Source organism: Papio anubis, chromosome 7, assembly GCF_008728515.1.
Source record: "Papio anubis isolate 15944 chromosome 7, Panubis1.0, whole genome shotgun sequence".
In the NCBI taxonomy this organism is placed as follows: domain Eukaryota; kingdom Metazoa; phylum Chordata; class Mammalia; order Primates; family Cercopithecidae; genus Papio; species Papio anubis.
In genome coordinates this window covers 138,509,467-138,535,596 of record NC_044982.1, presented here as the reverse complement: position 1 = coordinate 138,535,596, position 26,130 = coordinate 138,509,467, and the positions used below count along the sequence as shown (strand labels likewise).

At 39.5% G+C, this 26,130-nt stretch overlaps 1 protein-coding gene across 1 annotated transcript in view; it reads right to left on the bottom strand.

The window, feature by feature from the left end:
• The window catches only part of FBN1 (fibrillin 1), a 237,952-nt gene that overhangs the window by 182,745 nt on the left and 29,077 nt on the right, over positions 1-26,130 (bottom strand). The window contains exons 3-6 of the mRNA XM_003900901.5: positions 22,556-22,638; positions 20,280-20,378; positions 7,407-7,502; positions 3,543-3,638 (exon numbers count right to left, since the gene is read on the bottom strand). Of these exons, the coding sequence (XP_003900950.1) occupies positions 3,543-3,638; positions 7,407-7,502; positions 20,280-20,378; positions 22,556-22,638 (374 nt within the window). The remainder of the gene's footprint in view (positions 1-3,542; positions 3,639-7,406; positions 7,503-20,279; positions 20,379-22,555; positions 22,639-26,130) is intronic.

Here is a 26,130-nt window from a genome sequence, read left to right as displayed (position 1 = left end):
GCGGGCGCCTGTAGTCCCAGCTACTCGGGAGGCTGAGGCAGGAGAATGGCGTCAACTCGGGAGGCGGAGCTTGCAGTGAGCTGAGATCTGGCCACTGCACTCCAGCCTGGGGGACAGAGCGAGACTCCGTCTCAAAAAAAAAAAAAAAAAAAAAAAAAGTAGACATCACAGGCCAAATAAGCCAAGTCTCTACTTTTTATCCTCTGGGTGTAGAGAAACAATGGTAATGGCAATGGTAAAATATATCATTGCTACCTGTCCATTGGGGATGAGGCTGGCTAGCCAAGAATTTTTTTTAAACAAATTTATCTTAATGGCAAAAAGCTGCAAGTAAGACAAATTTGCTTTATAATCTTATTACACTGTTACATGACTGTTAGAATTCATAATTCAAGCATGGATCTGCTGTTTTTCTCCATCACAAACCAAAATACTATGTTCATGGATGATTAAGATTGACTTATTGGCTTAATGTGATACAAATCCTGCCAGTATGACCCCCAAAGGTGTATTTCACACTCACAGTGGGTCTCTGAGGTAGTTACTAATGTATAAAAGTTCCAAGATCTCCCAGGGACAAAGATCTTTATCCTGAGAAGTACTTGTAACTGATATTCTAAATGTTCGCTTACATGTGTGTTACATCACAATAAGAGGTTTTTGCTTTTGTTTTTATTGTCACTTAGTTTTGACCAAAACATTCCTCCTTTTTGCATCCCTGTTGACTGAAAAATGACAGTCTTGTGGACCTGAAATATCATTCTTCTGAAAGATGGGACCACATTCAATTAGGTATCCACACTGTGATCAGCTCTGTTTAGCATGAAACCAATGAAACCAATATCCAGGACTGGCGGCAAACAGCAATTATTTCCAGGAGATACTTGTTCATATCTGATCATTATAGCTCCAGATGTTCTGATGCTATTAAATGAATCCAGTTCATCATCTATGGGTCATGTACTGTGCATCACACAGTAAGGCTAGAATTAAGATGATGAAACTGTAGTTTCTCCTGAAAAATTATGCTCTAGTGAACTGTTTTGATGCAATGTGGTAAATGCTATAAAAGAGATGTGGAGACAGTACCAAGGGAAAATGTAGATGAAGGGAGAAAGGAAAGTAGTAAAGGCCTCCCGATGTTCATTTTGAAAAATAAAACATCACATCCCAATTAAAACAGAATACAACCAACCTAGGTACTTATCCAGTAATAAGGACCACAATAAGGATAGCAACCCACCATCAGAAGTCACACTGAATACTTCCCCACACTTCAGGATGGATCTGTCCTGACTCGGTGCCAGATTTTTATTCATCACTCTTGAAATCCCAAACATACATCTAAGTAAGAGGATTTACTGCCTCTAATTCTTCAAAGAGGTAAACAGATGACTTTCATAAGAGCAGCAAACAGTGAAGACTCAACAAACGGAAATAGAATTCTGGAATCAAAAAGACTCCCCTCTCCCATGTGCTGTGGGAAATGACGCCCATGTTTTCCTTCTCCCATTGAAGGTCTGGGACTATACCCATGTGTACAACAGGCAGTGGGTAGAAGGCACTACCCTTCTACTACTAACGGGCAAGCCTGCCTTCTGCTCCCCAGTCACCACTTCCACAAATGCCTGAAAATCTGCCACTGAGGGATGAATTTGATTTTGAAAATCACCACTGGGAAAATTGTGTGGCGCCAACAGATATTTACACCTCAGTGCAGATTTCAGGACAGCCCTTTTTCCTGAAGGGGAGCAACTGAAGACACCCCAAAACTTGTAGAAACCTCTAAGTAACATGCCAGTTTTGATTAGTGGCTTAGTAATTGAACCCATTTAGGACATTTCTTAATCTTGGGCAAAGATCAAATCTTTGAAGAAATCACTGGGGAATGGTTCAGTATCGCGCCCTTTATTTTAGACTGTGTTATCATCAATATCTGAACTATGAGCATCTTTGCAGCAAATCTTTAACCACTTCGTTAAAATGGTTACAGGTAAAATGTTACAGGTAAAATGCCCTGTAACTTCATCTTATTACTGATTTTTCTAAAACAAATTAAGCCCAGCATTATCAACTGAGAAATTATTTTCACACACCACTCTTCAAGCCACACATTAACAATTTTAATCTCCTACAACTTCATTGATTAAGTAGTAAGGCCACAGAATAATACTGCCTAGTAGAAATAGTTTTTAGTACTCTGGACCATTATAATTATTAGCAAATAAAAATACATCTGTGCAAGCTGTAAAGAGAAGCAGTTTAAGGAGGGACTGCTAAAGGATATCAACATGCAATGTAAAGGTCTATTATGCATCACACATCAATACCATGCAGTGGTCCTATTAATAGAGATACAATGTAATTTACTTAGTAATCAAAGTAATCGACCTGGAGTTTCTTGCTCAAATAGGTATTACTGCATTATTAGCAAATAACTGAATTTAGATAAATTATAAAAATAGAAAATAAACAATTTCTCGCAAACCACTCTCTGCTCTTTGTTTTCCTCTATTATATGTTTTAAATGACATATTCAACATCTGCTACTGAATCTTTACTTTCCATCTTAGAATAAGAAGATGTCTATACAACTTGGCTAAAAGTGATTATTGCAGTTTAAAAGTTCATGCAAATTTTCAATTACACTTTTGTGTAACATAAACCTTCTAAACTTTCATTATAAAACTAGGGATGATGAGAAAAAAATCTATAAATGTAGAGACATGATGATTAATGAGACCAAAGTTCAGGGAAAAAAACCTTAAGAATATTGCATATCCACATATATCTCAATATCGTACTTGCATTTTTAGGTAGACAAATCAGGTAGAATGTTTCTTTTAATTAAGAGCAGCAGTAAACATTAGACTTGAAGAGAAAAACACACATTCAAATTAAAGGTTTCTTATGTATGTGGGCTTGGGGACATCCTTGGACCTCTTTGTGCCTTGATATTCTCACATGCAAAATTAACGATGATTCTACACAATGTAGTAGGCTGCAATGAGTACTGAATAAACCATCTACACAAAGCAGCTTCTCAGCAGACACTAAATATATCTATGGTGAGTGTTGAATGCTGAGCTTGTACACCTCTACAGTCCCCAACAAGTCCAACAGATTTTCAGGTGTGCTTTTCATACTGAACTTCTCCCTTTCCATACACATGGTTGGTTTGAGACCACTTCTCTGATTCACTGGCATGATAAAGAGCTTAATCCTTACCCTTCCAGAAGAAAGTTCTCCCCTTTTTATCCTGATGCCAGCTGGTAATTATGTATATGCTCATAACTGAGTACCACCAAATTAGCAAATAACTGAATTTAGGTAAACTTGCACTGACAAACATTGCTGAATATCATGCGTAGATTCAGGGCCACTGTCTTGTCATCCTAGGGACCTTCCCAATGACAATTCAGAAATTCCCTCAAAGCTCAGCAACATTCAGGAAGTAGCCATGCAGACCCAACGTCTGTGCAAATTAATAACAGCTTTAGGTACCAGCATGTCTTTATGCAAATGATTTAAAAAAACATTACCTCTTTCACACTGGGGTCCAGTAAATCCGTAAGTGCATGCACATCGATTCGGGGCCACACACCTTCCTCCATTGAGACAGCCGCTTTCACAAACAGCTGTAAAATAAAGAGAGAGCTGAGCCGCTTCACCTGAAAATAAATGCTAATGAAGTGACACTTGTGGTCCCCTGGAAGGACAACAATAAAATATCTAAAGTCACGCTGGTGTTTATTCGTTTATTTTGAATGGTCACTGTACAGTTACAGATACTCAGATGTTCCTCGGTCACCTCTTAGGTAAAGCTGCCTGGAATAGATGAGTTTGTATCTATGTTAATGCTGATGGTCTCATTCCATGGAGCATCTGAGCAATGCTTTCAGTTCAACCTCGAAAACAGTGGTTTCTAAGAGATGTCACTGGACGGGAACTGCGTGTTAGCAAAGACTCTTTTGTTTATGATTCATGTTTAATTTCAACAGGGCTCCCACGAGGGGAGATAGTCCCTCTGATGTCACCCTTACAGAAATGTAGCATGTTCAACTGCACAATTAACTGCAAACAACAAAATACGAATCATGATCTTCAGTAATTTAAGTACCATCATGAAAATCCAATTGAGAGTTATAACAGAACCTGTGGAAACTATTGGTGCAGTAAGTCTAGAGATGCTTCAGGGCAGGATATTTTGCTTGTTAGAAAAGACACTAAAATAAGAATTGAAAGTTCACGTGCTGAACAACTCCTCTTTGTACAATTTCCTGTAACTCGTGCATGCATGGGCTCTTTCTAGGCATCTTCATCGTGGGTGGCAGGCTCTTCTCTGCCAAATATGCCAGTCACAACCACTCTTCAAAGCCCAGCTGAAATCTCACTGCTCCATGAGTCTCCCCCAAAACCTCCATTCAAATTCCTTGCTCCTTAAATATTTTCTATACATTTTTCCATACCTTACCCCGTAGCAGTCATGAAGTTGAGCCACTCATACTTCCCCTCAAGAGAATCTCCTGTAAGGAGTTTAGCTGGCAGACCACTTCCAGCTGCTGTGCCTTCGTATCTGCTGCAGCGTTCCTGTCAAGGGCATGCTCACAGCCAATGACTGAACACAGCATTAGGATGCTAAAGCCTGGCCGTTTCCACCCATCATGGAACTCTTCGATGGGCACTTTTTGCCCTGGCCTCTCCATCAGCCTGGCAAAGGCTTTTTTGGAGCTGCACCACAGGCTGAAGTTCCTTCTATGCAGTTGTCCTTCCTTCCCTCCCCCCTTGCACAGGATCAGACAGGCATCATGGTCTGAACACCATTCCCTCCTACTTCTGCTTCCTCTTTCCTTTATTCTTCACAAGCCTTTTCCCCAGTAAATCTCTTTTGTGTCTAATTCTGTCTTGATATTTTCTTGGCATAAGAGGACCCGAACTGACACAACCCTTTTTAACCAAAAATTATGGCAGGAGGCCATTGCTCATCATACAATCAGAGAGGTTTATGTAAGTCAATTGTCTTCTTTGCCCCTTGATTTATAGTCAGGGAGAATGAAGAGCTTCTAAACAGAAAACAAAGTTTGAGCTTGCCTAAGCCAACCCTCCCAGATTACAGATGAGGAAGCTGAAGTTTAGGAAAAATGCTCTAATTCTGCCAGTGTTAATTAAGCACTTGTGTGTTGGGCACTGGGCTAAACTCCCTCAGGGAGCACCAAGGGGAGCAGGAGAGATGCCCAGCAGCCCCTCCTGATTCTCCTGGAATGCCACTGGATCCAGCCCCATCTCGCCATCTCCACAGCCACAGCCTTAGGGAGGACTTGTCTTCCTGCTCCTGTTTTGGCCTCCTCCAGCTGTGCGTCCACACTGTGATCTTTCTCACTGTAAACCTTCATAAGTGAAGGGTAATAAGGTTGGTATTTCACAGCAGTAAACATATGGGCTACGGAGTCACACTGTTTGGGTTCCAACCCCAACTCTGCCGATTACCACCTATATACCCTTAGAGGAACTACTGGGGACCCTGTGTTCCAGTTCCCTCATCTGCTAGAGGGTAACATTTATGGCCTCTAACACAAAGATTGTTGTCATATTAAATGAGTTAACACACATAGAGTTCTAAAATGTGCCTAGCACACAGTAAGCACAGAGTAACTCAAAAGATGTATGTTGTTGATGTTGTTGGTGTTATTTATTGTTGTGGTCTCACTCCTCTTTCCTGGCCCTACTTTGGAAGAAAACATAGTATGTATAAAGGCATCAAAACCTGGCCCATGACATCGTATCTGACCTTACTTCCTTTCCCATCACTCTCCTCTGCATTTTAGCTCTAGCAACACCAAAGCACTTGCTATGTCCCACATCCCTTGCTGTGTCTTGTGGCGGTGCTTTGGTCATGCTCTACCATCTGCCCAAAAGGTCCACTCCCCATCACCTGACAGGTAAACACTTACCCATCCCTCAAGACTCAGCCCAAGGATCACCCACACTGGGGAGCCTGTCTTACCTCTCCTCTCTCCAGGTTGTGCTACACAAAACTCAACCAATATTCTTCTCCCACTGCAATGAGTGGATGGCGATATGGTTTGGCTGTGTCACCACCCAAATCTCATCTTGAATTCTCATGTGTTGTGGGAGGTGGGAAGTAACTGAATCATGGGGGCAGGTCTCTTTCCCACGCTGTTCCCATGACAGTAAGTTTCACAAGATCTGACGGTTATTATAACGGGGAGTTTTCCCACAGAAGCTCTTTTTTGCCTGCTGCCATCCATGTAAGACGTGACTTGTTGCTCCCTGCCTTCCACCATGATTATGAAGCCTCCCCAGCCATGGCGAACTGTAAGTCTAATAAACCTCTTTCTTTTGTAAATTGCCCAGTCTTGGGTATGTCTTTATCAGCAGCATGAAAACAGACTAACACAGATGGTCACTAGGGCATTCTCTACATTTTTGTTTATTTATAATAACATTATTAATCCTAAACAAATACATACACAAAAGCAAAAATTAGAAACACCCTGAATAAGGCTCACCATTAAGGATTCATTAAACAGTCAAACGTCCATGTAATAGAGTACTAGGCAACCGCTAAAATGTATTTTAAAATGTGTAATAAGATGAGTATACTTTGAATAAAATATTAAGTGAAAAAGTGGCATAAAATCAATACATACAGTAAGAATTAATGTACCAAATATGCATTACAAGTCTAGAAGATAGTATCTAGAATGACAGAATCATGAATAATTTTACTTTTTGTGTTTTTAAACTTTTCCAAATTTTCTGTAGGGTATATATGTTCATCTTAAAGTAATTTTTAAAAAGCTTTTTAAAAAGAATGTTCATCTTCTGCAAAGCACAGGGACTAGTAGAAAGTAGACACAGTAAGTGGTGTGTACAAATGAACCTTCAAACTGAATACCATGTGATAAGTACTTCAGTAGCAGCATCTAGATTGGGAAATGAGAGGGATGCAGATACCACTAATCAAGAGAAAGGACATGTTTAGAGAGAATGACGAGGCTGAGTTTTGAAATATTTTATTTGAGATGCTTCCTGAAAATCCAAGTGCTGAAGTTCAGCAAGTAAGTGGAAGATATGCATCTGGAATGAACAAGAATTCTGCTCCTTTGGTGGTGACTAGAAATCAAGGAGATCAGGCAAGCAGGGTGGTGAAGGTAAATGAGAGGAAAATAAATCAAACAACCTGTAACCAACCAAGGTTCCATTTGGAAATTTGGTGATAAGTGTTTTGAGTAAGTGATCTGTTCATCTGTAAAGGTCACTGGACACTTGTAAAAATGCTGTGTCCCAGGTAATCAAAGAAAATCTGTCAGCACTTATCTCTTTATTTTACTTGTCTACAAACAGGTTAACACCTAGAACACTTATAACTACGGTGTACTTACGTTGTCCACAGTGAGTCCCTATGTATCCTTTCTGGCACAGACAGTGATCATCACTGCAGCTACCTCCATTCATACAGCGAATATTGCAGTGTTGTACTTGAAAAAAAAGAAGAAGAAATCACTTTTGCAACTTAAATGCATAGATTGCAACAGCTCGCAGGAGTTGATTTGTAGTTATTTGAAGAGAAAATCACATAGTTTATCAGGATTCATCTATTTTTACCCAATAATTACCTAATTGAGAATGCTAAACATATTATTATTTGTGTGAGTAAAATCACTTACTGGCTAGGCACGGTGGCTCATGCCTATAATCACAATACTTTGGAAGGCCAAGGCGGGCGGATCACCTGTGGTCAGGAGTTTGAGACCAGCCTGGCCAACATGGTGAAACCCTATCCCTACTAAAAATACAAAAATTAGCCGGGGGTAATGGTACATGCCTGTAATCCCAGCCACTCAAAAGGCTGAGGCAAGAGAATTGCTTGAACCTGCAGGGCGGAGATTGCAGTGAGCCGAGATTACACCCCTGCATTCCAGCCTGAGTGACAGAGTGAGACTCCGTCTTGAAAAAAAAAAATCATTTACCATGCAATGCAATTGTTTCTTTGGCATTCACTTTAATAGTGCTAAATGGCTTCCTTAATTTAACAGAACTTACAACTCAATGTCATTTCTGTAATTTATACCAACAAGAAAGTATTGCCTTGAGTAACCATATGAGACAAGATTATGATGGCAATAATTTTCCCATGAAAAGATTTAGAATCTCAGGCAGGTGGCACAGGGTAACAGTTAAGAGTAGCAAATTCCAGCCTATAAACAGAACCAAAGACAAAAACCACATGATTATCTCAATAGATGCAGAAAAGGTCTTTGACAAAATTCAACAGCCCTTCATGCTAAAAACTCTCAATAAATTCGGTATTGATGGAACGTATCTCCAAATAATAAGAGCTATTTATGACAAACCCACAGCCAATATCATACGGAATGGGCAAAAACTGGAAGCATTCCCCTTGAAAACTGGCACAAGACAGGGATGCCCTCTCTCACCACTCCTATTCAACGTAGTATTGGAAGTTCTGGCTAGGGCAATCAGGCAAGAGAAAGAAATAAAGGGTATTCAGTTAGGAAAAGAAGAAGTCAAATTGTCCCTGTTTGCAGATGACATGATAGTATATTTAGAAAACCCCACTGTCTCAGCCCAAAATTTCCTTAAGCTGATAAGCAACTTCAGCAAAGTCTCAGGATACAAAATCAATGTGCAAAAATCACAAGCATTCTTATACACCAGTAACACACAAACAGAGAGCCAAATCATGAATGAACTCCCATTCACAATAGCTTCAAAGAGAATAAAATACCTAGGAATCCAACTTACAAGGGATGTAAAGGACCTCTTCAAGGAGAACTACAAACCACTGCTCAGTGAAATAAAAGAGGACACAAACAAATGGAAGAACATACCATGCTCATGGATAGGAAGAATCAATATCGTGAAAATGGCCATATTGCCCAAGGTAATTTATAGATTCAATGCCATCCCCATTAAGCTACCAACGACTTTCTTCACAGAATTGGAAAAAACTGCTCTAAAGTTCATATGGAACCAAAAAAGACCCCACATTGCCAAGACAATCCTAAGCTAAAAGAACAAAGCTGGAGGCATCATGCTACCTGACTTCAAACTACACTACAAGGCTACAGTAACCAAAACAGCATGGTACTGGTACCAAAACAAAGATATAGACCAATGGAACAGAACAGAGTCCTCAGAAATAATACCACACATCTATAGCCATCTGATCTTTGACAAACCTGACAAAAACAAGAAATGGGGAAAGGATTCCCTATTTAATAAATGGTGCTGGGAAAATTGGCTAGCCATAAGTAGAAAGCTGAAACTGGATCCTTTCCTTACTCGTTATACGAAAATTAATTCAAGATGGATTAGAGACTTACACGTTAGACCTAAAACCATAAAAATCTTAGAAGAAAACCTAGGTAATACCATTCAGGACATAGGCATGGGCTAGGACTTCATGTCTAAAACACCAAAAGCAATGGCAACAAAAGCGAAAATTGACAAATGGGATCTAATTAAACTAAAGAGCTTCTGCACAGCAAAAGAAACTACCATCAGAGAGAAGAGGCAACCTACAGAATGGGAAAAAATTTTTGCAATCTACTCATCTGACAAAGGGCTAATATCCAGAACCTACAAAGAACTCAAACAAATTTACAAGAAAAAAGCAAACAACCCCATCAAAAAGTGGGCAAAGGATATGAACAGACACTTCTCAAAAGAAGACATTCATACAGCCAACAGACACATGAAAAAATGCTCATCATCACTTGCCATCAGAGAAATGCAAATCAAAATCACATTGAGATACCATCTCACACCAGTTAGAATGGCAATCATTAAAAAATCAAGAAACAACAGGTGCTGGAGAGGATGTGGAGAAACAGGAACACTTTTACACTGTTGGTGGGACCATAAACTAGTTCAACCATTGTGGAAGACAGTGTGGCGATTCCTCAAGGATCTAGAACTAGAAATACCATTTGACCCAGCCATCCCATTACTGGGGATATACCCAAAAGATTATAAGTCATGTTGCTATAAAGACACATGCACATGTATGTTTATTGCAGCACTATTCACAAGAGCAAAGACTTGGAATCAACCCAAATGTCCATCAGCGACAGACTGGATTAAGAAAATGTGGCACATATACACCATGGAATACTATGCAGCCATTAAAAAGGATGAGTTCATGTCCTTTGTAGGGACATGGATGCAGCTGGAAACCATTATTCTCAGCAAACTATCACAAGAACAGAAAACCAAATACCACATGTTCTCTCTCATAGGTGGGAATTGAACAATGAGATCACTTGGACACAGGAAGGGGATTATCACACACCGGGTCCTATTGTGGGGAGGGGTAGAGGGAGGGATAGCATTAGGAGATATACCTAATGTAAATGACGAGTTAATGGGTGCAGCACACCAACATGGCACATGTATACATATGTAACAAACCTGCACATTGTGCACATGTACCCTAGAACTTAAAGTATAATTTAAAAAAAAAAAAGAAAGAAAAAAAAAAGTAGCAAATTCCACAGAATTTTGTTAAAAGAAATTTTAGAGGCAGAATAGAGAAACAAGAAAATGCCGACAAAGCCATTTAATAACAAGACTGCCTGATGACAGGGACAGCTGGATTTGCCTCAGAAAGAGCTGCTTGTTTAAACTGTAACCTCAAACTAAGTAAGATACTCATTTTCACCTACAGGAGTGTACATTTCAGGGCCCAGAGCAGAAAGACCATGGACTGACAGCCTTAGACTCTAGACAATGAGACACTCAGAGAGGCTGGAGTAAAAGACAGCCACAGGCTCATAGTGAGCAATGACAACAGCGCAGGCAAGTGCTCTCATTTCTCCAGTGTTCAGGCTGTCTCTAGGTCAGTAATTTAGGAATGCTAATAGCACTTTCAAAATCCTAGGCTATTTCCTATTGCAAAGCTTGATTGAATTAACCACTAATCCTTGTTGATACCTGCTTACACACGGAGGCCAGGGTTGGGCTTTGGAGTTTGGCTTATTCTGTCTGGTCTTCCAAGTTGTGGGAGTAAATTCTCAGAGAAAAAGTTTCAATAATTTTAGCTAAGGAGAAGAGAATATCTTCTTTCTACACAAAAGCAGAAATCTGCTGTTTATGCTCACTCTTTCTGAAGCACAGGGGCCAAATCCTCTCTCCAGAGCAAACAGAAGATTCCTCCCAACAGCCACCCTGTCCATTACCCCTTATTAGGAATCCTCAGCCATGGTATTGAAAAGTGCTACTTGACTTCAGGAGAAAGGAACAATTTTTATAAGGAGCTACACAAATCTCAGCCTGACAACAGGGAAGGAAAGTGCAGAACCCAATATCTTCTATGCCCTTTTACAGCACAAAGAAGTTAAGTCAAGTTGAAAGTTAAATGCCTTTTCAAGAACATGCCACACACTGAAATGACATCAAAGGCCTGTTTCTACTGAACTAGAGCCACCTCCGTCTCTCAGCATTCACGGCCCCCTCAGCATAGCCTCAGGTGTCTTTCGGGGCTCCTTGGCACATGCCTACTATGTCCTATGACTCCATCTCCTGATCTACTTATCAGTCATTCATTCACTCACAAACATTTCTGACTGCCTACTATGTGTCATGCAAAAAACCCGGCACTTGCCTTGTCCTAGTCCCTCTGTAGAACCCCCTCCCTTACCTGCCTCTGTGTCTCCTTGCCCCTAACCCCTAAACCCCAACACAACATACACACAGTTCTCCCCCAAAACCTGAAATCCTATCTATCTCCAAAATCCATTTCAAATATTGCTTCTTTCCATTGACCTTTTCTGATACCTCTCAAACCAAATGTGAGCCCTTTCTCCTTTCCAATTATGTTTCTCTTTTGAAGCATATATTATATAATCCAGCCTATTTTTACTTATTTTGCCACACCCCATTTGTTTAAAAACTTCTTAGGAGTGGGGAGTGTCATGAGCATTAATTATGCAATATTCCCTTAAGTGCCTAGAGTAGCACCTTGCTTATAAGTAAGTGCTGTATAAAACTGTGCTAAATTAATTTTTATTTAACTAACTCATGCTGCCTGATGATGACATCAAAAGCTATGCCCAAAGACCAAACTGAGACTTAGAAGTTGTCCATTGTGTCCGAAGCACTTATACAGCCCTACTAAGTAGGTTGCTATTAAAAATATTTTTATCTTTGTTTCCCCATGTATGAAAGCAGAAATAACTCCTTTGTTGCAGTAATGAAATCAAGCAACCCCGGAAAGTGATTAAAACAGTTATTTTAGGCTCTTATGATTCCATTAAAACGTCTCAGCCAAAATGCTTTTTTAACTAAAAAGCCGTCTATAAGTATACAAAGAAAAAACGATTTAGTGAAAACTTTGAATAATATTCTAAGTAGGTCAGGAAAAGGTGTATAGTTGCTTTAAAATTTGAAGTTAAACTTAGCTTCATCCTATCTTAGAAAAACAGTGAGGATTGGGAAAAGCACAGGAAATGATGTCATCTGTCAAGCAGCATAGGAACTCAGCCTTCAAACTGATTTCAATTAAAGCAGTTCATGCCAAGAGCTAATTTCCATTCCCACATGAGCGACAAAGCCATTTAACTACTTTGAGATTAAAAAGCTAACAGTAGTTTCAATAGTGACTTTACATTATTTGTTCAAGTTGAAAATCAGAATGAATTCTTCTTTCTGGCAAGAATGATAAGTTTACATTTAAATGCAATAGAATAAAAACCTCCCTAATATATATTTTTTATTCTGTCTTTCAGGCAAACCTTTTCCAGCATAAAATGTTCTTTCTTCTTTAAAAAATAAAAGCACTCATTCAGACTTGTGAAACAAGAAGACACCAAGGAACCCTATGCATGAATCCTTGGGGGAAGCCAGGAGGAGGCAGGCTCAGCACAGAGAATAGGCTCTGAATCACCTGCTTTGCCACCGTGTTTACCATGGGAAACTTTTTACTCATTGTGAATCTTAGATCTTTAGGGGGAAAAAGCATTCCGATAAAGGTGCTCAGGATTTCTGAGGGGAAGTGAAGGAACTAGATATGCAGTTTCACTGTACACAGAGGAAACAGTTTACAGAGAATATATACCCAAATTGGTTTTATTTTGGATTGAGTCCTGCCATTGATGCATATTCTAAATTTACGCTGATTTGAACAAGAATTCCCGATGTATCATAATTGGGAGACCAAATTCTATGTCTCTTTAAAAAGCCAACTGAAAACTAGGGGTTCCTCCTACACCCATAATGATGCTATTTCTTTACTGGATGCACTAAGTACCCCAAGTCAGAAGATATCCCTAAACTCAATCTGTGTTAAGATTTTACTAGAAATTGAAAATACTAGGGGAATCAGAGTGCACTGATCCTGCCATATGCAGTGAACCCTGAGAGGCCTAGAGCCCCAGTGAGGATTTGCCCTTGAAGACGAGCAGACAGCCATAAAAGGTTTCATGTAAGGCTCAATATCTCAGAGCTAACAGAAAATGTTGCCATTTCCCCATATCCATAAAAGATCCCAAATTAATTTTGTGTTCATATCAGATGTCAGTCATTTCAGTCATTCAACAGTGACTTACTGAACGTCTTTCATTTGCCAGCATTGGCCAGAAAGAACAGAAGACATTTTCTCTAATTACAGCCCAGTACAGATTAGTTCTTCAATGATTCATCAGAAGAGAGCAATGTGAGCACGCTATGGGAATGCGAGAGAGGCAGGGCTGCCACTTGGATCTAAATACCTCAGGTAATGATTTTCTTTGGGATGCATTAGGGTTGGAACGATTCTAAAGACCTGCCATCATCTTGGCAGGCACAACTGGCAGAAAGAACACTGGGAGCAATTTGCACATAAGCATTTGTAGGATGAACATGTGATTTTAATTTAGGTACTAGGAAAAGCACAGACAGACAAATTAAACAGCCAGACTAACTTCTGGACTCTACACCTGAGACAACAGTCCACAGGGACAATCAGAGTCACTGCAGGATAAAAACAATTTTCATTTAGAGAGATAACAGCAATGGCATTTCCCTTAAGTGAATGGATGTCTGGGGATGCCTAAAGACACACAGCTTGGAAGAGAAACTTCACTAGCATTCTCAAACAAACAAACAAACAAACATCTAGCCAAGCTGGAAAAGCTGCAGAGAAGAACAAGTTAAATGACAGCAGTGATAAAGGTGCTTCCATAAAGGGCGGTCTAGAAAGAAAGAGTTCAACCATTTCTAAGGACAAGTCTGAGTAGATTCCATGCATGTTTCTCCTCCCAGTCCATATAAATCCCACAATTCCCGGAAAGCTTTTTCAAGGAGGACTTCTTCCAGACTAGCTGTAGCAGCACCTTCCCTTCCTCTCAATGTCCCCACACTTTCAGGATTTGGTTGTACAGCACTCCCTCAAACTTGCTAACACACTGGTCTAGAATTATTCTGCTGGCCTTCTTACACCCTTAGAGCTCAGCTTTGCATTGGGATTACAAATGCCCCAAACTCTTGCTCCCAGCTGATTAAAGCCCCTTCCTTCCTAAAACCGGTGTCTGAGAGGTTTTGTCTGTGACCGGTTCTGCTAACATTCTCATTGAACTGAAGTCAATTAAATGAGAAAATGTGATCAAAGTATAAGGGGTTTGAAAAGTGTAAGGGGCCCCAAATTGATATACAGGTTTGATGCAATTCCTATCAAAATCCTAAAAGGTTTTGTAAATATAGACAAGATTAATCTACAGTTTTTACAGAAAAGAACTAGAATAGCTAAAACAAAAAAGGATATAGTGGGAAAAATCTGTCTACCCATCCTGGGTGACAGAGCAAGACCCTGTCTCAAAGAATAAGTAAATAAAAATAAAACTATGAAACTAGTAGAAAAAAGTTGGAGAAAATCTTCAGAATCTAGGAGTAGAGAAAGCATTCCTAGACTCATCAATGAAAGCATGATCCAGTAAAGGGAAAACTGATAAGTTAGACTTAGTCAAATTTGAAAACATTTGCTCTATGAAAGATCCCATTAAAAATATTAGAAAGCAAGCTACAGAGTGTGATAAAATGTCTGCAAATCACATTATCTGACAAACAGCTAGTATTTAGAATATATAAAGAATTCTCAAAACTCAATAATGAAATAATAAACAACTCAATTAGCATCTGGACAAAAGAGGCCAGGCACAGTGGCTCATGCCTGTAATACCAACACTTTGGGAGGCTAAGGCATGCAGATTGCTTGAGCTCAGGAGTTCAAGACCAGCCTGGGCAACATGGAAAAACTCTGTCTCTACCAAAAATACAAAAAACTTAGTGGGGCATGGTGGTGCGCCCCTGTGGTTCCAGCTACTCAGGAGGCTGAGGTGGGAGCATAACTTGAGCCTGGGAGACGGAGGTTGCAGTGAGCCGAGATCGTGCCACTGTACTCCAACCTAGGTGACAGAGTAAGACCCCGTCTAAATATTTTTTTAAATTAAAAATAAGAAGCTAGACAAAAGACATACAGAGACTTTTCACTGAAAAAGATATACAGGTGGCAATAAGCATATAAAAAGATGTTTGACATCATTATCCAGTAGGGGAACGCAAATTGAAACCACAGTAAGAGATGATGACACAGCAATCAGAATAGCTAAAATTAAAAATAAAGATAACACAAAAAGCTGGTAAGGATGCAGAGAAACTGGGTCATTCATACACTGTTGGTGAGAATGCAAAATGGTACATACAGCGATTCCAAAAACAGTTTAATAGTTCTTAAAATGCTAAACACGAAACTATCATACAACCTAGAAATTGCATTTCTGAGCATTTATTCCAGAGAACACAAGATTGGTGTTCACACCACAACCTTGTACACAAATGTTCATAGCAGCTTAGTTCAAATAATAAAGAGAAAAAAAAAACGATGACAATTCAGATGCCCTTCAATAGATGAATGGCCAAACTAACCTGTAGTACATCCGTAGCATGCACTACCACTCAGCAATCAAAAATAACAAACTATTGATACTGCAACAACCTAGATGACTCTCCAGAGAATCCTGATGAGCGAAAAAAGCCACTTCCAAAAGGTTATATTCTATGTGATTCCATTTATATAACATTTGTGAAATGATAAAATTATAGAAATGCAAAAGAGATTAGTGGTTGTCAGAATTAAAGAGAGAATTAGGTTGGGAATAAAACGACAATAAAAGCATAACATAAGCGCTCTTTGTGGTGATGGAAATGTTCTGTATCTTGACTGTATCAATTTTGTGATATCCTGGTTGTGCTGTTGTACTATAGTCTTGCAAGATGTCAACATGGGGAAAACTAAATAAAGAATACCCGGGATATTTCTGAATTATTTCTTACAAATGCCATAGTTGGAATTTTCCTTTCAAAACTCATGTTGAAAATTAATTATCATTGTGATGGTATTAAGAGGTGGAACCTTTAAGATGTGATAAGGTCATGAGGGCTTTGCCCTCATAAAGGGATTTACACCATTATCTAGGGAGTGGGTTGGTTATGTAGGGAATTCAGCGCATTTTCTGTCTGTCTCTCATACTTGCTCCCCATGTGATACCTTCCACCATGGGATGGCTCTCAACAGACATTGGTGTCATGCTCTGGACTTCCCAGCCTCCAGAACCACGAGCCAAATAAACTTTTGTTGTTTATAAGTTATCCAGTCTGTGGTATACTGTTACAGCAGCAGAAAACAGATTAAGACAACTGTTTGCAAATCTACAATTATCTCAAAATATGAAGTTTAATTTTTAGCATTCTTCAAAAAAGTGTAGAGAGTAAAACAGAATTAGAAGATTCCAAAATTACAAACTACAGACTATAGTAATTACAAAATAGAAAATACAAAATCATAAAATATAAACTACAGGAAATAACTTTTATAATGTATCATATATAATTATATATATAATTAGAGAATAACATATGTATACATACAATATGTTTGTGTCTCCACAACATTTATATGTTGAAATTTAGTCCCTAATGGGAGAGTAGGGAGCAGTGGGGCCTTTGGGAAGGTGATTAAGTCATGCAGGCAGAGCTCTCATGAAAGGATTAGTATCCTTATAAAAAAAGGCCTGAGAAACATGTTTGCCCCCTCTGCCATGTAAGGACACACAGAAAGCACCATCTGGGAGGAACAGGACTTCACCAGACATGTAATCTGCTGGCCTCTTGATCTTGGACTTCCCAGCTTCTAGAACTGTAAAAAAATACATTTTTGTTGTTTATAAATTACCCAGTCTATAGTATTTTGTTATAGCAGCCCAAACTGACTAATATATATATAAAGTTATAGAGTTTATTAATCCCAGTGTTACAAGCTACTATATATTTGTATGTGTGTATATACATATTAGAAGAATGAGTAAATTCATACATCAGTAAACCATGATAGGTCTTTATGACAATTAGGATTGCTCAAAACCATCTCCAGCCTCAGAGACTGACACAGTAAAGAACAGTCCTAAAGAGGGCTGGAATTAAAGTCTAGAAAAACTACTGTTTTGACCCTGTCTAGCTGATCATTCTTTTTGCCCTGGTGCTGAATGACGAGTGTCAAGAGTTCCACCAACACTAAGGGAAGCCACAACTTCCTGTTGTCCAAGAGAATCACTGGCTGGTACTTTGAACCTTCTGGAAATGCAATCTCTCATTCAGGTCACTAAGAGATCATTTTCTATTCTCAGAGTCACAGGACACTCATGTCAAAAACCACCTGAAAGAACAACACTTCTTTCATTTTGTTCATATACAAGTGGGAAAACTAATGCTCTCTGAGGTCCCATGACTTGCCTGGACCTCCTTGATCCCTGTCATATAACAAGTACAAAATTTTTCATAGGAAAAATTGGTGCAGTGATCTAAATTGACCCTTTTTAGTAGAACCACATGTAGTGAATGCAAACATTTCACTGAGTAGAACTGTCCTATTAGCAGGAAAGTTAGCAAAGTGATCAGGATGTTCTTTGGAATGGCGCAGCTGTTCCCTAGAACATCACTCCAAAAGATGAGAAATGAATTATGATCATCCCCAGCTACCCTTAATTTAAAATATTTTGCCATCTTTAATTTTGCAAGTCATTTAGACAATATTAGTGCAGAGAGAATCAAAGTCAACAATTTTAAAGATTTCAAGTACCCCCAAAGATCCTGTTGAAACCAGAACCTCCTCCTTACACTAACCTCATCCACAAGCTACTTGGGGAGTTTGTCCAACGTCCAGGTACCATAGATATGACTCAGACTTCCTCAGAAAGCACCACCCACAGTCTTGGATTTTAGTCTCTAGACTAAATCTGGCCTCAGGACCTTACTACTATACTCATCACATCCCACAGTTAACTTGGACTCTACCAGGACCACGGCTTTTCCGTCTGGTCTTATTAACATCCTAGCTCCACATCTCATGATTTCTACTCAATAGAGAAGTCATTAGCAGTTCACACTATCTTTGAAGACTTTCCCAGCTTAATACCCAGTTTTGCTATCTGGCTATATTTCTTCCCCCAGAGGAGTGCAATATTAGCTGGTTCAGGAACCAATCTGAGAGATGGGGTCTAATCCCAACTTTATAACTGCACTTCTTTTCCAACCCTGAGATGCTTATGTCTCAGCGGCAGCCTGGAAGTCACCCTTATAGAGGTGGAGATGTCCCGTATGTTCCCAGATGTTCTGCCAGCTGGCTTCTCTGCCTTGTTCTATTTCTCCAGTTCAGGGGCTCTTGCTATGTAGAATGAACCTGCTGTTACTTGGAAGATGCACGTTTCACACCAAGCTGAGATCAAGGAAAACTATGCTACGTTCAGTGCAAGAAGCAAGAGTCCCAGCCCATAGGGGAGTTTCTATCCCAATCGTAACTGGCTGTATTTAGTAAAAGGTGGCTGTTATTGTGTAGGCTCCACCAGAAGCAGATTCTGAGACAATAATTGAAATGGAAGTAGTTTGTTCTGAAAGTAATTCTAGGAAACACTCGTAGGAGAGTGTGAAAGTGAGACAAAAAGAGAAGGAAGCTAATAAAGTACATTATCAATCTATTATCACTGTGAACAGTGAGGGCTCAGTCCACTGGGGAACTTCAGGAGACAGTGCAGAGTGAACCTCATGGTTATCCAAACTGAGAGGCAAGGAAGCTGAGGCACTTATCCAACCACTCTCCATCTGTTGTTGGTTAAAAGTCGCTTCTAGGTCCACTAACCCCCAGCACTTCCAGCTTGCCCTGCATGCAGACCTGGCATGCTCTTTGGCCAGAAAAGTATACAAAGATCTCAGGCAGAGTCCCCGGTGTTCACCCATGAAGCCAAGGCAGGCGAGAGGGCATCAAGAGAGCTACACAGGACAACTTGCCCTAACCTGTTAATTGGCTTGTGAGAGACACACTCAAATGTTTGAACTCTTAACAGGTAATGAGCCTTGACACACTGAAGTCTCTACTTGCAGTAAACAAAAGAGAATGCACTGATTCCACAATGTTTCTCTTTAAAACTCTGTCAAAATAGGACACACAACAAGCGGGGTACATTTTCTCACCAGAAAAAAAAAAAAAAAAAAAAAAAGAAATGGAAAAGGGACCTACGTTTTTTGCCATGGGGACAGTCAAAGTTTTGAGGGGCTGTTTACAGAAACAAGAACTTCAGCTTTTTAAACAACCAATGATGACTCACTTGCCCAAACCCCCAAAAGAAAAACAATAGAATAAGCAAGCAAAGGCTTTGAAGAATGAACTGTGGATATTCCTCTGGCATCACAGAAAGTGGCAAAATTCTGAAAGGAAAAATATGTTTATGCTTCATTACAAGTCACCCCCAGAAACTTCCATGATGACTTCTTACATTTTCTTCTTGTAAAGCAGGGGTCTTGAGTCTTAAATAAGTTTTAATCAGATTCATATTTCAGTACCACAAGGAAGAATGCCTAGATTTCTTGAGCCAAAAACGTTCATTAAACAGCCATTTCATTGAGCACCTTTTATGGTGTTTACATTGGAGATACAAAGATGAATAAGGCAATACCTACATAAAAGGCCATAAGCTTATCCTATTCACAGTAACTATGCCCCATAGGTAATTTTCCTATAAAGAGTAAAGCAGGGAAATGAGAGGCCAGATGAAGGAAAGCCTTTCCAAGTATTTTGGGCAGAACAGAGAAGGCAGATGTTCTAGTGAAAAAATGTATTGCAGGAAAGAGGAAAGCCAAAATCAAATTTAGGAGAAAATGGGGTGTAACCACATAAAATAATATTATATATAATGACATGTTAGACTTACTGGATCTGGAGCCACAGGAAGGAGCTATCTGACCAGATGGGCAAGTGCACATATTTGGCCTCGAACAAAATCCATCCCCACAGGAATGCCGGCAAATGGCTGTGAATAAAACCAGAGGCCTGTTAGCACATGGATTTAGAACACGATTTGTTATAGGGGACCGATCCTCAAATGAGGAAACCTGGGTTCTCAGGTCCCTCACGAACTTTGCTATCATGACTTATATGACCTTAAGCCTCAGGTGTACTCATTTTCAAAACAAGTCTATTGAACTAAATAAACTCTGGCTTTCAAATCCACAACTCCTTTATCCAATAACGGTGGTTCTCAACCTCTCTTTGCCTAGTCCACAGCACTTAATCCATCAAAAGCCCAGAACAGGCTATGACGAGAAAACCAAACAAACAAATTAAAATTCTGCATCTAAACATATTTGTATGATCATAAGAAATATATTAACTCTAAGATTTAATGATATGAAAATTACATTGTTACTTTTGGGAGCCAATTTTATTGTAAATGTTTTCTTGTTTTGTTTTGTTTTGTTTTTTTGAGACGGAGTCTCGCTTTGTCGCCTAGGCTGGAGTGCAGTGGCGCGATCTCGGTTCATTGCAAGCTCTGCCTCCTGGGTTCACGCCATTCTCCTGCCTCAGCCTCCCGAATAGCTGGGACTACAGGCACGTGCCACCACGCCCAGCTGATTTTTTGTATTTTTAGTAGAGATGGGGTTTCACCGTGTTAGCCAGGATGGTCTTGATCTCCTGACCTCGTGATCTGCCTGCCTCGGCCTCCCAGAGTGCTGGGATTACAGGCATGAGCCACCGTGCCCAGCCTATTGTAAATGTTTATTGTTTAATTTTTATCCTGTTCTGAATTCCATCAACAGTCTGAGAGAAGAACGCTGGAATCTACCGCCAGAGTACTGATTCTACAGTCAGGAAGCCATTCATCCTTTAGAGAAATATTAACATTTGCACACCACCCAGAGACTAATATCATGCTGGTACCAAATGCTCTGCTAGTGGCCACAACAGTAAGTTTAAATGGCATATGATTGATATTTATCAGCAGACTAGGACTTGGTCACTACTTTTTGTCATGACAGGCATGATCTTTTCCTCAAGCTCCTGCACAGCCTTGCAAGTGCACACGTGACATGCAAAGCTAAAAGACTACACTTGATAGAAAGTGCATTCAAACATCCAAAGAGTTTAGGATGGAAACTGGAAATGGCTAAGAAACAAACTGTCAAAGGATCCAATAAACATTTATTTAAATACCTGGAGACATCATTTCTCAGAGAACTCTACAGAAGGCAAGGAAAGGGTTCTATTATAAAGTTCATTAAGAAAATCCAAATACCATTATATTTCTCTTTTAATGATCCAGTTTTGGTCTTAAACCGTAGTGTGCCAAATAAAGGAGAAGCTTTCTGGTCAAAATCAAGAATTGAGAAAGAGTTAAGCTTCTTCAGGTTGTGAAGCAAATATTGGCCAATATAGTCTATTCTCCACTGACCACTGTCAGCCAAGTGAGAAGGTGAACTAAGTGATTCTTTAATGTCCCTTCAGCTCTAAATTTCTCCATTATACTAATGGTGTTTTCTGAAAACTGGACATTATTTCACAGGTCCAACAACTGTAAAAGCTCATGAAGGGCAGACATCATGACTAAAGTTGACTTTGGTGTCTCCATTAAATAACACCTTGTCTGGCATGTGATTTGTCACTCAACATTTGTGGGATATTGGGGAAATCTGGAGGTTGGCCTTGCCAGCAGAATTCAATAGAGGAACCTCTGTTATCATTTGAGATGTTTCTTAGTCTTGCCACTGATCTTTGCCTGGTGCTCTATCTCCTCCCTTTCCCTTCTATCTAGGAGTCAGGTCTGATCTTGGCCCCTCAATCACCCAAATTCAATGTACAGGGTTTGGTTAGGCCTGTGGTTGGCCAGCAAAGTTAGAAATTACAATAAGAAAACCAGCAATAAGACTCTTTCATTCAAACTCCCATCAAAGTAATTAGTCTATGTAGCCAGGTACAACACATGTAAATGACACAACCTCAAGCAAAGTATCCCTGTGACTAACCTTTGAGAGAGGTTTGACTAAGTTGATGTATTTCCCAAACTGGAAAGGTAGAAAAGTCTTAAAGCTGGAAGGCTCTACTATAAACAGATTAATAGTACAGTTACAAAGGGCCACATTCTAAGGCTCCCCATGCAACCAACACAACAAAAGAAGGACATGCAGAATGACAGGTGTTCTATTTACTTACGGACAATACACTGATTTCCGCCAGGTAAGGTTTTCCATCCAGGGCAACAGTAAGCATTATAACGTGATCCACAGACATTGGGTCTAAAACAAAAACAGAAGAATTCTATATTTAAAAAAAGAAGAAGAAGAGGAAGAGATGGCCAAAGGGAAAAAAAATCCCTGAGTTATAAAAGCAAGATGAATCCTGGCAGACAGATAAAGCAAACTCATGAGACTCAATGCTGGGTTGGTAGCTTAGGACACTAACATAGTGATATTAACAGGGACATCCCTTAATATTACCTATGCATTGGCCCATCAGGGAAATAAAAACCAGAGCTACAAAATGTAGCACATTCTGTCACAATTCATGAAGTCATACAAGTCTTAAATTAGACAATAAACTTAAACAATAAATTTCTTACCGATATGGTTAAGAAAGGTTGTAATAAAATCTCATGCATGTAACACTTTACGTTTCTACTCTTTGAAGCCATATATATACATATATTTCCCCCTCTATGGCCCATCTCACCTCTATAATTTTACACATTCTTCCTTTCACTAAAATTACAGGAATGCAAACTCTGACATGAGTCAGAAAAAATAAAGGCCAAAACATGTAAATATTTATTTAGCAAAAGTTTGGAAGCAGGCCAGGTGCAGTGGCTCATGCCTGTAATCCCAGCACTTTGGGAAGCCGAGGCGGGCAGGTCACTTGAGGTCAGGAGTTCAAGACCAGCCCGGCCAACATGATGAAACCCCATCTCTACCAAAAACACAAAAATTAGCTTGGTGTGCTGGCATGTGCCTATATTCCCAGCTACTTAGGGGGCTGAGGCACGAGAATCGCTTGAATCCGGGAGGCGGAGGCTGCAGTGAGCTGAGATCGTACCACTGCACTCCAGCCTGGGCGACAAAGTAAGACTCTGTCTCAAAAAAAAAGTTTGGAAACACACTTGATACCAGCAGTTACAAGAAAATAAAATCAGTGTCACTCCTGGTTTCTTGTTTACAGACAGTTCATCACATGTCCTGGAACAGAAACTCCATTCAGAATCCAGATGATCCACATTTAACAATTTCAGGGAGCAACAGAGTAAGGATCCAGTGACTTCTACAGTGGAAACTAAGACAGAGACTATAATACACAGAGACCTAGAAGAAGCAACCATTAGTTTTACTTTGCCACATCCTGAGGGCCTAAGCATTGATGCTAGTTGCTGGTGATCAGGGGCTCATAAGGAAGGTCAAATGTTTTGCAATCAATTTCACACAAACTAGGAGCAATTCCAAAGCTTACAGGTATAAACACTGTAATCCCAAAAGCATAAACCTTTAAAAACAACTGTATAGCTAAAATGTGTTTTCAGTTAGGGTGCACTCCCACATTCTCTTTGTATATGGAGACCATATGACACAGTACAGAGCCCTCCCACATTTCCTCTGAACTCACTACTTCAGCATCATGCCGGTTTGGGAACCAACGTAAGGTCTTTGCTATGTCCTTTACCCCTTTTGTTTCTCCAGAAAATCTGGAACACCCTGCAGGGCACCATGCATACTTCACACTGACAGATGCTGAGGTCAGAAAGGGAATTAGGAAGAAAGCTGGAGGAGCCAAGGAAAGGGCCCTAACTCTACACCCAGCAGCCCAGGCCTTCTCTGAGGATAGAGAGGAAATGATTGGATAGAGGCGAAATATGTGCATGATGCTAGAGGCTGTGTGAGCTCAGTATATTTCTGTGTACAATGGCATAATGAAATGTCTCCCTTGTGTGTATATGTGTCAAATAATGGACATGAAAGCTTCATATATCAAAAAGGCGATGAACATACAATGCAGCATTATCATCCTGATGGAATCATCTTCTGACCTAGGTTACTCAACCAATGGAACCATAAGGAATAAAGGAAGAAAGATGTTATGGAGAATTTTAAGTCAAAGGCTCCCAACCCTTTGTCCCTCCATGACAAAGTAATGCCTGAAACTTCAGTGTCCAGAAGTTCCTGGGGAAATTCAAATTCTCAGAAAGGAAAATGAGAGAGGAAGTCAGGGTAGACAGCTGGGGTAGAGGGGAACACTCGGCCTTCCAAACTTTTATTATAAAAGTTCTCTCGATTTGAAATGACAATCCAGGTCAAAGTCAACCACCTCAAACCTTCTCCAGGAACAGCCCATTAGAACAGCTCCGCTGAGATAGTCCAATCCCTATGAAATCCTGGAATACTGTCAGAGCACCCCTGAGCCTTTGCAGGGTGTCCTGTGGTTGACATAATGTTTTTTTTTTTTTTTTTTTAACTACAATCATACATTGGCTGACATAATATGTCACAGACATAGTGTCTGGCAAAAATATGTATGTCGTAACACACATACAAGATGAAGAAGCTCAGAAACAAAGGGTCCAGAATAACTATTTCAGTCCTATGAAGCCAAATATTCTAAGGATTTTCCAAGGTATTTGAAAAAGCACGATAATATAAACGTTCTTTTTTTAATGTTTAGAATCAATCTACAGCCAAAACATGGAAGATTTTACAATTTACGATAGTTACAAAAGAAAATGTAAATGTTGTAAACCTTCACAAGGGTAGAAGTAATGGGACAGATGACATAACTCGGGAAACAATTTGGGAGGGAAAGTGTGGCAGTCAATAAAGCAGCTGATCCTAGAAACAGAGTCTTCTCTATATTACACTGTGTTTTCAAATAACCAATAAAGAAAAGTTATACTACAGCTATATTTAAAAGTTGTGAAGAAGAAGAGAGAAAAAGGGTACAGATACTTTAGTGAACTAAGTCTCCATCTTTCAAAGCAAGAAACCAATGGGTACTGTTTAAATCTAGATACAGAGGTACAAACATGGTAGATGGTGTTATGGAGATGGATATGAGAAGAACAAAAAACAGAAATGTTTCGACCTAGTTACCTTAAGAGATGAGAACTTGGGGAAGCAGAGACAGAGTTCTCTTGCTTTCTTATCTAATATTCATCCACAACTGTTCATTTTAAAATGTATGCTCTTCTATTTCCATCATCATCTTTCACTTAAAACAGTAACTCTACTTTTGAATATGAACATCTTATCTTTGAAACAGGATGCTTCTTGTTTCATTTATTCACCATTCCCTTTCATTAATGCATCACATTTTCATTTCACTGTATTTCTTAAGGTTCTTTATAATTTTGGATTGGACTTATTTTATTTGCATCCTCTGACTTTCTATGAATTTTAAAACTTTATCATTCACAAGTAATACGTTACATAATTTCAGTTATTTCAACCAATACCTTCAAATGACAATGATTGTTTTAATTGTGTTGCCATTCATTCTTAAATCATTCTAAATGCTATGCGGTATGGCTCAATGCAAAGTATTAGAAACATATAAGATTTCTCCTCTGCTGCTTTTGGTCTTGAGACACTGTAAACGAATAGAACTCGTTCAAACAAGATGCGTGACATCTGTTCTACTTACACACAGAAAAAAAACAGCTCTGATTCTGGAAATAAATGAATGTCTTATTGAAGCTGGAAAGAACTAAAACACGTAAACTCTAAAGCAGACATACTGGATTGTTTCCATAA